Source organism: Thalassophryne amazonica, chromosome 9 (assembly GCF_902500255.1).
Source record: "Thalassophryne amazonica chromosome 9, fThaAma1.1, whole genome shotgun sequence".
In the NCBI taxonomy this organism is placed as follows: domain Eukaryota; kingdom Metazoa; phylum Chordata; class Actinopteri; order Batrachoidiformes; family Batrachoididae; genus Thalassophryne; species Thalassophryne amazonica.
The window spans coordinates 108,481,099-108,493,905 of record NC_047111.1 but is presented as its reverse complement, the minus strand read 5'-3'; the positions used below and the strand labels follow the sequence as shown (position 1 = coordinate 108,493,905).

The 12,807-nt window shown below is 39.5% G+C and overlaps 1 protein-coding gene across 1 annotated transcript; it reads right to left on the bottom strand.

The window, feature by feature from the left end:
* Nucleotides 1-3,681: 3,681 nt before the first annotated feature.
* Nucleotides 3,682-11,588, bottom strand: LOC117517791 (serpin H1-like). Its single transcript, XM_034178948.1, has 5 exons — nucleotides 11,391-11,588; nucleotides 7,028-7,643; nucleotides 6,845-6,943; nucleotides 4,985-5,217; nucleotides 3,682-4,887 (listed from the first exon to the last, which is right to left on the bottom strand). Exons 2-5 carry the CDS (start codon nucleotides 7,623-7,625, stop codon nucleotides 4,585-4,587), a joined length of 1,233 nt encoding a protein of 410 aa, XP_034034839.1. The 5' UTR covers nucleotides 7,626-7,643; nucleotides 11,391-11,588; the 3' UTR covers nucleotides 3,682-4,584.
* Between the last annotated feature and the right edge of the window lie 1,219 nt (nucleotides 11,589-12,807).

Sequence of the window (12,807 nt, the reverse complement as noted above, 5' to 3'; positions counted from 1 at the left end):
TTGATGAGTCTGACCCCTTTGACAAGTGACCCAATTACATGTACTGAGTTCGGCGATGTTTTCACCCGATCAAAAGTGTCCACCAGAGGGTGCTGGGGTACTGCCCAACCTTGAGAACGAATCGTTCAAAGCTCGAGATTCTTTTTGCTGACTCGGGAGTCACGAGTCATTGTCTCCATTACTCATTCACTGCTCCATTACTTCCATTAGCTTCTACTGCTAGCTAACTGCAAAGAGAAGGTATGACACTCAACTGTTATTCTAACTGCATTGCGTAAATGTATCAAGCTAATTGCTGCATTAGCTCCGTGCCTGAAGCACGGCTCTGTTGCAGTTTACAGGCAGCTCACAGCTCACTCGCTCTCCCTTCCAGCTCATAGATGTCCTCCCTTACCTGAATAACTCACCAACTCACGAGGTTGCCTTCCTGTCTGAATACATTCATTTTATGTTTGCAAAATTGCAATGTAAAAACAGTGAAATACACCACTACCTCAATTTTGATTCATTGATATTTACATTTACTGTTGCCTACATTTTGTGTGTAATTTTGTTATAAATTTGATTGCAAAACAAAGTCTGTATGAAGGACTTCAAATGTGTTTGTCTTTTAACCAAGTATTTCCACTTAGTTTGGGGCGTCCACCTCTTATAGGTCCGCTGACAAACAGTTTGGGGCATCCACCTCTTATAGTTCCGCTGACAAACTTTAGCCCATTAACTATTATATTTATAAGACATCAGCATTACAAAAACAAATGTTGGGCAATTGTTTTGATTAAAACAATTTGATTTTGTTTTGATTTGTTTTGATTGCCACAGAGGGCGTCATCTTGGAAGTACTAATATTATAATGTCAAAATAAAAATTTAATGTCAAAATAAGGGTTTTGAAAATTAATCCCCAACATTTTCATAATAAAGGATGCACATAAGTCATATCCGAAAGCTGATGTCGATCTGACAAACAGTCAGAGATATGTGAGCCACATACACACACACGGACATTTCTTGCTTTATACAAGTGAAGTGATGCATAGCGGGGTGGAGCTCGCTCATGGTACACTGCGTCCCAAACAGGAAGTGCCAAATTTTGAGTCCACAGTGAAACAGAAAAAGTCAAATGTCAAACATTTCCTGGATCGACGCTTCTTGGATTGACAGAAGAGATCTCATGGAATCTCGCTGCAAGTTCACACTGAAACAAGAAGTGCCAAATTTTGAGTCCACAGTGAAACAGGAAATGTCAAATGCTGAACACTTCCTGGTGGAGCTAGAGCAGAGGCCAGGGTTGCGCTGGACTCCCCTGAAATCTGATTGGACACAGATGATTTACATGTCACGGCACATGCAAAAAAAAAAAAAAAAAGCTGCATTTTGAAATCGGTGACCCATATTGACTGCTAGGTTCCTCATGTACAGTAGTTGGTGCTGTGTAGCACAAAAAGTACTAATCCCCCTTAGTAGAAGAAGAAAAATGTGTGACTCAGATTTGAACTGAATACGTCATTTAGACCGTGGACTCCAAATGACACCAAAGTTATATTGGTGAGTAAACGACCGTATTTATGCCAGAAATGAGATCCAGGTTGTTAAAAGCAGCATTTCTCCTTTAATTCGAGTTGTCTTATATATGCATGTTTCTCCAGTGATTTTTAAACAACAGGCGGCTGTTGATTCATGAGATATAATGTGAAGACGCTCAGGTTGAAAGAAATACAGGTAATTTACTCCTCCTCTGTTCTGTATAAAACCTGTGTAACCTGAATTTTGCTCTCTGAAGGACTTACTTTTGAATAGCCTCTTAATTTTGCTGTCTGAGTGACACAACTTTAGATAAATAAATCTAAAGTTATCTTCCCTAAACTCAAACTGAAAGCAAATCTCTACAACTTGATATAAATTTATTAACAATATAAAATCCAGCTTCCTGATGAAGGACCTAAATGACATGGTGAGATGCTGAGGAGCTTCACTCATTCATGTCAGCAACATATTTTATATATATATATATCATTCCACAAAATGCAAAGTAATCAGATTTTTTTCATTTGAAAAGGTTTATTTTCTTTGAGTTACTACTTTCTTTTATAAAATATCCCATCTGTACCTAAAATTAACACAGCCCTTGTTTGATAACCCGACTCCCGTGTTGAGAACCACTGGTTTACAGTCACATCACAGCTGTTGCACTACATTTAAGTGTAACTGCATTGAAAACACATCATCTACCACATATGTTGCAAATATCAATAATGTTATAGTGATGACATTCCTTGCTCAAGCTGCAGGTGAGGAGGGAAACACAGTCACGTGCGGTGGAATGTTCTTATGTTATCCAGCTGGAAGTTCCCTCTGAAAGTTTAATGTGACCTGCCCAAAGCACAGCTGCCACAAAAACCAGACATTCAGACAGAAAAGCCTCAATAATGGAACACAATGTGGCTCAAAGTGAGGCTTCTGGGAAACTTAAATCGAAACCACTGAATACCTGAAACCATGATGAGTGTTTTGTTTTCATCCATTTATTTAAAAAAGTAGAAATTTACTGTTTTGTTCAAGCTGTTTCTTCTACACATAATTCATATTGAATCAAGTGTTTTCCTCGTGCATTCAGTGTAACCAGTAAATTATCATTTGAAACTAAACATAGCATATGCATGTACATGGTTGTGCATCTTTACAAAAAAAAAAAAGGTTAATACCTGCTTTTACTCTTGATGAAATTTGCCACATGTATCAATGTTAGAACAACAACAAAAAATTAAATCTTTGAACCAAATGTTTAAGAAAAAAATATTCTTGATATACATGGAGAAGTGGCTTATGACTGTTTAAAAGTGCTCCAAACAATAAACAAAGGGTTTATCTTCATAAAATTGCTGGGTGGTTCTAAACAATTGAAACACTACACTACAAAAAGAGAATTGTTGGACCAGTCTAATAAAATGCTTCAACTGGTAACACTCAAATGAATGTATTTGATCCAAATTAACTTAAGCAATATTTCTGCCAACTTATTAACTTCATGTGGACAAACTTAATTATTAAGCATAATAAGCATAATTATTAATTGCGTACTTATTAATTTGAATAAATAAAAAATGTATGAAGATAAGGTTTCACGCTGTGGTGACAGCAGTGCTTTCTAGCTGCAGTTTCCCTGTTCAACCACTTGCTGTGTGTGCATAGTCATAGCCAGAGCTGTGCATATATTTACACACATTTCATTGTTGTGCATTTAGGCTGATGTACATCGTCGTCATTGATCCTGTCAGACCTCAAAAGTGAAGTAGAGTAGGTCTTGATTAGTACTGAGCTGGGAGACTGTTTAGTTAGACCAGGGGCTGTGTGTGTTTCTTCATTAAGAATTAGAGTTGCTTCAGGTTGGGCATTCAGTGTAAAATGTGCCAAATCCCCACATGGATCTTACTGAATCTACTGCAACAAGCCTGAACAACAGGGGCAGTTGAAAACAAACATCAACCTCATTAAAATCACCCATCTGTCTTGTCCCCCGGACCTGTAGGAAATTCTGCTTTCAGATTGTCTGTCATGGGATATGTATGACTGGCAGATTTTGTCATGATCACTGTATCAGTTTTTGAAAAATGTATTCAATTATCAAAAAAATGACCCATCTCACTATAGGAAAAAAAAAAAAGAGAAAGAACCAAAATGATCCAGAGCACCAAAATTTAATAGTTTTGTCTTTGTGTTGATTGATCATTACATCAGTTTTCACAGAGATCATTTTAAATTCTTTAAAAAATGAATCACAATGTCAAGTTTAGAAAAGCCTAATTTCACTCTGCAAAAGAAAGTAGAGTAATGTTTAAGAGTCCATATCCCTACCTCACCAATAGCAAAAGGTAATGGATACTTCTTCTTGATAAGACTGACAATTTGTTCAGGTTTAGAGAAGATCCGCTGAAAATATTTTATTATTTATGCAAATTATCCATCACTAACACAAGGAAAATTCAATGATTCATATCTTCAGTCATGAACTGTGGAATGTTGTTGCCACGTTATGTAAAGAAATGCATTTATGCCTTATCAAATGTGCATCTCATTTTTGACGAGACCAGGGACAGACAACGGGTGCCATGAACAGCTCCCAGTGTGGAGACAGATTTCTTCAGTACATAATTTCACTGAGGAGTTCCTCCCTTCAAGTAAAAGTGGTGCTATTTAGTGAAATCACCTGTTAAAGTGACTGGTTGGAACAAAGACCTGAACCTTCTCAGACTGTCATAACACATAGTTGCCATACCATGGTCTAGTTCAGGGGGTATTCACCTCCAGTCCTCGAGGGCCAGTGTCCTGCAACTTATAGATGTGTCTCTGCTTCCATACACCTGAGTTAATTAATGAGGTCATTAGCAGCACTCTGGAAACTTGACTGCATACTGAGGAGGTAATTCAGCCATTTGATTTAGGTGTGTTGGACCTGGTACACATCTAAACGTTGCAGGACACGGGCCCCTCGAGGACTGGAGTTGAATACCCCTGGTCTAGACACTAGATACCATGCGGACATGGACACGGTCATAGATTTAAATTAGAAGAAGTCAACATATGCTCATAATTCATCTCTCATCTTTTCACCCTTTGGTCTCACCATCCTGCCAATGAAAAGAACAGCATTTGTCTTTTGGTCCTTCACCATGAAGATGAAGGGGTGATCAGCATAGAACAGCTTTGGGGTTTTCATCTTGTCTGAGCTGAAGATAGTCGTGTTAATCGCATTTCCGTCAGTATCCCATTCTATGGCTGAGGCATGGAACACACTGGACAGGTACAGGTCCTTCTTCCCAGAGATGTTGGACAGGTCAGCTTTGGATTTGTCCACAGCCTCCGTCAGGCCCAGTTCTGTCAGGTGTTTCTAAATAGACGGATGACAGACAGATGACATTGGAAAACCGAAGGTCAAGTTAAGACAGAGAGGTTAAACCCATGTTGCTCCTTTAAAGGTGTTGCACCTGCAAGTTGTGGCTGACTTCCATGCTGACTTTGGGCAGAGACACGGCAACTGCAGTTTCCTTCAGTTTGCTCTTCCATATGTCCAGCTGCTTCTTGGTCAGCATCTTCTCCAGTCTCTCCAGAGGTTCCACATGATATGGCATGATGAATACTACACTGGACTTCTTATGAGCCAGAGGCATGCTCAGGATTGACAGCTTATTGGTTGCATCGTCATAGTAGCCAAAGAGACCTGAGGATAAAATTAATTAGAAATACTATTAAGATGCTCGCTCGGTGTACTTCAAAAATTTGAAAATATCTATGTACATTAATGAGTCTTTCCATGCCAAGTCAACCAGTGGTCCCCACATGACCCCCTCCAAAAAATTAGAAAAAAAAATCATAGTTGTTCCCCTACCAGAGAAATGGAATTTCCCCAATTTTTAATGATGTAGCTTTAATACTTTAGAAAATACAGCCATTTCAAAATTGCAGCTTTTTTTTATTATTATTATTTACAAAATGTGGTTTCTTTCACCAAAACATTCTAGGCTTGCATCTCAGATGTACCTTCTGGCAACTTGTAGCTGAACTTTCAGGTCTTCTTTTTAAGAAAATCCTCCTCTATAGCACTTCATCACGAAGCTGTATAACTGGGGATACAAAATGCAAAACATGCACTGTGCACAATTTCTCCACTCACAGCCACAGAAGCCTGTAACGTCTTCTGGGTGTCTTGGTAGCTTTCCTCACTCTTCTCCTTCTTGTACAGTCACTCAGTTTTTTGAGAACTCTCTACTTCACACAGATTTACCACAGAGTGTCATACTGTTTGTATTTCTTCATAACTGATGTAAATAAAGTTCAAGACATATTCGGTGACTTGGAAATGTTCATGTATCCATCCCCTGACTTGTCTGAAGAAAACTGACAATAAAACTGATTATTTACAGATATTATACCAAAGGGACTGATTACTTATGCAACCCATCATCTTGGCTTTTATATTTTTAATTAATTTATCTCAAGTTGTAGAGATTCACTTTCAGTTTGAGTCTCAGGAAGATAATTTTAGAACTTTTTGTATTGAGAAGCCTGATTTGCTTTTTGTATTTGAAATGCCATAAACAAAATGTGTGAAAAACCAAGGGGCTGAATACTTTTGCAAACCACTGTATATAGCGCTTTTCCGTTTATATCAGAAGCTCAAAGTACTTTACAGTAATTCCACACATTTACCCATTCACACATACACACGTCAGGGTGCTGCCATGCAAGGCACTCACTACACACCAGCAGCAACTTGGGGATTAAGGACCTTGCTCAAGGGCCTTTAGTGATTTTCTGGCCAGTTTGAACTGAGGATCCTCTGGTCTTAAGCCAGCTTTACCAGTTGACCATCACCACCCACCAGTTGACTTCTCCCTTTTTCCCCACAAAACAAATAAATATTAAATAAAATTCAGGCAATGACTGATGGGATAATTTGGGACGTGAAGGATACACCTGTTGTATTCTTCGTTTTCAGGGGAAGAAGGGTGCAGTCATTAGCCTCTTTACCAGCAGTACCCTTTGAAATGGGACAGCCCAGTTGCACCATTTAAAACTTAAGCAGCCCACGACTGCAGGCTTAGAAGTGTGCAACCACTGAACTGGGACACAGCCAATGTGCCCAGCAGAGCCTAGTTTGTTAACTGCAGTAGTAGCAATATCCTGTAGAGTAAAATATAGCCTACAGTATATTGTTAGACAATTAAAACATTTTTTCAAAGAATATGCATTGTTATATCACGCAGTCTTACATGGAACGTATGAACTGGTATTTATTTCTAACTGAATATATAGGAAATGCCATGTAGCTCTTTAGCTCCACCTACCTGTGCGGTGCATCATCTGCACTGAAACAGTGTAAGTACGGGAAACCATGAATCCTCGGTTATCAACCATCTGGTGATGGAACTGTTCATCCCAGTGAGCTGTGAGAAGAAAATCTATTAACTTTCAAATGTAAGAGGAATTACAGCACTGCACTTTGACTGACGTGTTCCATGTGTGCTCACGTTTGAAAAACATAGCGTTGATTATCATTGCTCCATCAGTCTTCTCCAAGTCCTTGGTGACCTCCGGCAGCTTGCCGTCAGTGGACTTGGCTGCCCATTCATTGATGGAGTTCACAGCACTCTTCTTGTCTCGGAAGTTGATCTTAAAGTGGTCACAGTTGTAGTGCTTCTTGCTGCCTTTGACAAAATCGTCGACGAAGTTGACAGTACTTGGTCCGTAGAGACGGTTGCTAATCTTCCAGGTGACGTTGCGGCTCTTGGGGTCACTCACCTCACTCAGAAGCTCAGCCAGACCGGAATGCAGCTGCTCGTCTTTGACTTTGGCTGCGTTCAGGATGGTTTTTACCTGAGATGCAGTGGAAGCCTTGCCTCCTAAAGCTACCAGCCCCAGAGAGGATGCTACTACTACAGGAGAAATCAGAATGTTCTCCATGTTTTTTTCTTTGGCAATGGTTTGGTAAAGACTGATAGCTATGTTGGCACTGTTGTCTGCCAGGATGGTGGCGTGGTTACTCAAGACCTTGTCCATTGAGGCGGAGGTGGCAGCAGAGACAGAAGTGGCCAGAAGGACCAATACCACAATGGTTGTCACCAACATGGTAAAACACTAAACAACCTGTGACGAGAGAGAAAGACAAATGTCTGGTATGAATATGCTGTTACCAGCCCGAGAAGAGAGACTACATCATGCCAATGTTCATTCTGTTTCTGTTTTAACTTACTATAATTTGTTGCCAACAGTTGTGGTTCTCAGCATCTCTCCCTGCATCTGGCTACTAAGTATGTAATGTCGGTTAGGAACCTACTATCCAATCAATACTGTGGTACATACTAGAAGTAAGTGAGTGATGTAATCTGTCTTTTGATGTTTACTCTTTAAGTTATTTACATATTAATCAAATTTAGTATATGGATGTTTCTGTATTTGGGGACAGTTGGACTGCAGGCCCCACCACCAGATGTCACTGTGGAGCAGTGCACGATATGATCAATAATATATGACAAAAGTTGTGCTTTTTGATACGTATGATAGTAAGACTTTCCTCAACATACATTTAATACATGATTATTGCCTGGGAAGTTAACAAGTTTGTATAAATATTACTTGTTATTTTGGATCAATCAAAATAAACAGATTGTTCCTTTTGAGAAATGGATTGTTTGTCTGCCTGGGTGCTTACTATGCAGGACCCAGGGTAGTTCCATGGTGTGATAGATTTGGCAAAGCACGATGCCAGCACGTGTTGCCAGACTTGGTTTGGCTTCATTCGAGTGTTACCAAGTGAACCTTTCTATGGTGGTCCAGCGATTCTGTGTTTTCACTTTACCCAGATAAGTGATAACGTCAAAAATCACTGTTATAGTGAAACATACATAGAAAAAAACAAAAATTGGACCAACTTGCCTGAACCATGGTAATTAAGTAATAGTAAGGCAAATCCATCATGTTGACTCAACAAATTTATATTTAGGTCACTCAGCAAAATAGTTTTTTTTTATTATTATTTATTACATTAACACATTTTACTTGTGTGGGAATACTTTCCATAATTTTATTATGTTCACTGAGCAAGTTACATTTGATGTTGTTGCAGGTTATGTTAAAACTACATGATTAGTTTACGTGTTCACCCATAAAACTTGATGTTATATTGTAGAAGCTGTTGTACATGTTAGACTTTGGTTCATGTAACATAAAAACCAACAACACCCATGATGGGTTTTTTTTAGTGCATAATTTCTGGATTCAAACATATTATAGTTGACATAAGTTGATTCAAGTTTCACTTTTTTAGTGTGCATTCATACAGGGGTGAAAAATTATTGAGGTGGTTAGAAAATGTGCTAAAACCATGTTGTTTTACTGTGTTTGAAATCCAAGGATTGTTTGATGGTGGGAGTTTGAAAAGCTTTACACGGCATTTATTTTAATTCAAGATGACCACTCTGCATTTTTTTAGAGATAATAACAGACATCCCTCTCCAAGTAAATCTACAAAATGAGCCTTACAAAACAGCCACGTAGGCAGCTGTAGGATGTGTCTAAGCCAGCTGTTTCTGGGCTTTTAACATTACGTAACAGGATGCTTAAACTTCCTGAAATTGCCTAATGTTATATTTATTACTTATTCTTGTTATGTCAACTGGTCCCGTAAACTGTGGTTGTTTCAGAGGGAAATATAAAATCCAATTAACTGGATCATTTTGTCACAATTTGCTTTTAATGATTTTTTTTTAAACTCCAGTCCACATTTATGGATGTGTGCTTTAGGCACCTCAAGACATTTTATGATATTTGTACACTTACTGATAAATGAACAGGCTTTGACCAGCACTGATATAAAATCAATATGCTCAAAACAATCAAAACAATTTTCTTTGGGATTATTAAAGTTCTTTCTTATTCTTATTCTTAATATTTTAAAAACATATTTCCTACAAGCTCAATAAGTCACAAAATCAAAACAGAAAAAGAAAAAAAAATGATTGCAACATTTCTGCAAGAAGACATGTGATGTGGTTTCACTATTTTATGGCATAACCCTGTTTTTAAACGTACTATAAAGCATTTCTGCTTTTCTGGGTTGTTGCATTCAAAAAATTAACAGTACAAAACAATTCATATTAAGAGTTTACCTCACTTGCAGTGCATGCTGGGTGGCTATAGGTTCATTCAACACAGGCCTTGTATTAGTTGTTTTGTTTTTTTTTTAACATCAAATGGCAAAAGTCCTGAATTGAATTTTATTTGCAGTGTGAGGTTATACACACTTGTAGTTGTGTTGTCTCTCGCATTCATAACTTTACAGCATTCTAGTAATAACATTTGTCCAATCACACTCAAAAAAGAAAAAAAATCCCAAAACAACTTTAATTCAGTTTAGTTTGTCAGCAGGTTCAACAAAATAGAATTTGTTGAAGCAAAATATTAAATTCTTCTAATGTATTGCAATTGTATGATTAAAAAAAAAAGTTCATTTAACAAAGACCTAAACCAAAAAGTTAATATAAAGTGCGCAGCCTACCTCATTCAGCTTTTTGAGTCTGCAGTTGATTTGAGGTGTTCACCTCATGAGAAGTGAGTGTTTGAATGAATGAGTAGAAATTCTATACAAATGTTCCAATTTTATATTGGCCTGCATTATGAGAGACATTTTGCACTGTGATCTGCAGAATCTCACGGCAGTTAGTGATGGCATTACGAAAAGTAAATTAATCTATGGTTCGTGGTACTGTCACGATAATGGGGCGCTTTTCATGATGGAGGCATGGGGTGTGGGGGAGGAGTTATGGATAGGGCAAGGGACAGACTTAGGTTACGTTTAGAGTTAGGAGAAGGGGAGGATTAGAAATAATAAAATACAAAAAAAAAAAACGCGTAACAAAAATGTAACTCAATTCGTGACGGGTGTTGTGTGGGCTGCTGAAGAGGAGGTACTGCTGGCCCACCACCACCAGAGGGCGCCCTGCCTGGAGTGCGGGCTCCAGGCACCAGAGGGCGCCGCCGCCTCACGTGAGCAGCTACGGTGACAGCTGTCACCCATCACCTGAGACAGCTGACGGCAATCATCTGTGGGGTATATCAGCAGGTCGGCACCTCCACCTCATTGCCGAGATATCGTTTCTACCGGAGAGGTAACGTATCGAAGCTAACAGAGTGTATCTTTTTGGATTGTGCTAGTTTGTGGATTACTGTTCCAACGAGAGGTGGAGGTAACTTCCCTGCTGTTCGGAGTCCTGGGTGCAAACGCGCCCCCATCTAACTGTCCTTTGTTCCTCGCCAGCAGTACCAGGTCTGACAGTGGCCACCTGGGAGTTCGGGACTTGGCGGCTCCAGTATTCCCGGGGTCCTGTGGCGGAGGAAGCCGTGTGGTTCCGGTCTTACCTTGGAGAGGCGTCTCCTATCTTCGAGCCTGCCCACACGACACTTTTGTGAATTGACTGTTGTCCATTGCTGTGATTGGTTGTATTCGTTGTGCACATTCACAACAGTAAAGCTTTGTTATTTTGACTTACTCCATTGTCCGTTCATTTGCGCCCCCTGTTGTGGGTCCGTGTTCCTACACTTTCCCAACAACGGGGACACGAAACAAAAGCGTGAGACTGCTGAAGAATTTACAGTGTGCATTTTCACAGAAAGAACTTGATGTCAAACTTCCTGAAAGTCTAAGTTATGGGGCATTTTTTTTTTTAAATATGTTTTCAAAGAACACACTATAAATCCACAGTGAAATCTCCAACCACATTATCACTGATCTGCCTAGATTCTTTCCACAAGCCTGGGCATTTCCCACCAGCTGCACACATCCCTTCCCCCTGCTTCCAGTGTCTTTCTTTCTTTCTTTCTTTTTTTTTTGCTTACCTTATTTGGCTCTTTCAGTAGTTCAGAAGATTGTGTCACAAACAAATTTTCCTTGTGCTGATCTGGTCTGTATGAAGTTGGTTTTTCTGATGGGCAGGAGAAGAAGTGTGTGAGAGAACTGCATGAACTGTCATTCCCAGGTTTCAGAGCAGGAAAATCTGTGCTCTGGAATCTTATTTCCAAGCTGGTCGCACCCAGACTGTCCATGGAATGTGGGAGAGCAGTCCTCTCCCTCCAGGTCCTAAAGCCGGAGAGTGTGACCCCGTTAGAGCCTGGCATCATTAACAACTAAATATAACACATTTATCTGTGAAAGATGCTGAACTGTGGCTTATAAGATGCAAAGTACATTTCAGAGCGATCAGAAAAAGTCTCACATTACTAATATGAATAATATGTTATTTTACGTCATTGGTGAAAGTAATGATGGTAATTTCTACAGCAATCGACAACAAAAAGTTTACTTGCTGGATACTTATGGGTGAATTTTATGGATTTCCTCTGTGATCGTGAAAATCTTTGTCAATATAGTAAACAGTATATCAAAACTGTATATATACAGTGAGGAAAATAAGTATTTGAACACCCTGCGATTTTGCAAGTTCTCCCACTTAGAAATCATGGAGGGGTCTGAAATTTTCATGTTAGGTGCATGTCCACTGTGACAGACATAATCTAAAAAAAAAAAAATCCGGAAATCAAAATGTATGATTTTTTAATAATTTATTTGTATGTTACTGCTGCAAATAAGTATTTGAACACCTGTGAAAATCAGTGTTAATATTTGGTACAGTAGCCTTTGTTTGCAATTACAGAGGTCAAACATTTCCTGTAGTTTTTCACCAGGTTTGCACACACTGCAGCAGGGATTTTGGTCCACTCCTCCATACAGATCTTCTCTAGATCATTCAGGTTTGGAGTTTCAGCTCCCTCCAAAGATGTTCTATTGAGTTCAGGTCTGGAGACTGGCCAGGTCACTCCAGGACCTTGAAATGCTTCTTACGGAGCCCCTCCTTAGTTGCCCTGGCTGTGTGTTTGGGGTCATTGTCATGCTGGAAGACCCAGCCATGACCCATCTTCAATGCTCTTACTGTGGGAAGGAGGTTGTTTGCCAAAATCTCACAATACATGACCCCTTCCATCCTCCCTTCAATACAGTGCAGTCGTTCTGTCTCCTTTGCAGAAGAGCACCCCCAGAGTATGATGTTTCCACCCCCATGCTTCACGGTTGGGATGGTTTTCTTGGGGTTGTTCTCATCCTCTAAACATGGTAAGTGGAGTTGATTCCAAAAAGCTCTATTCTGGTCTCATCTGACCACATCTTCTCCCATGCCTCCTCTGGATCATCCAGATGGTCACTAGTGAACTTCAAATAGGCCTGGACATTTGCTGGCTTGAGCAGGGGGACCTTGCTGCC

What these genes read in the sequence shown, in the direction of transcription:
- LOC117517791 (XM_034178948.1), bottom strand. Translation starts at nt 7,625, where the DNA reads ATGTTGGTGACAACCATTGTGGTATTGGTCCTTCTGGCCACTTCTGTC. An exon ending in GCAGATGATGCACCGCACAG is followed by an intron (nt 5,218 to 6,844) that starts GTAGGTGGAGCT and finishes TTTTATCCTCAG; the next exon opens with GTCTCTTTGGCTACTATGAC. An exon ending in AAGTCAGCCACAACTTGCAG is followed by an intron (nt 4,888 to 4,984) that starts GTGCAACACCTT and finishes CCGTCTATTTAG; the next exon opens with AAACACCTGACAGAACTGGG.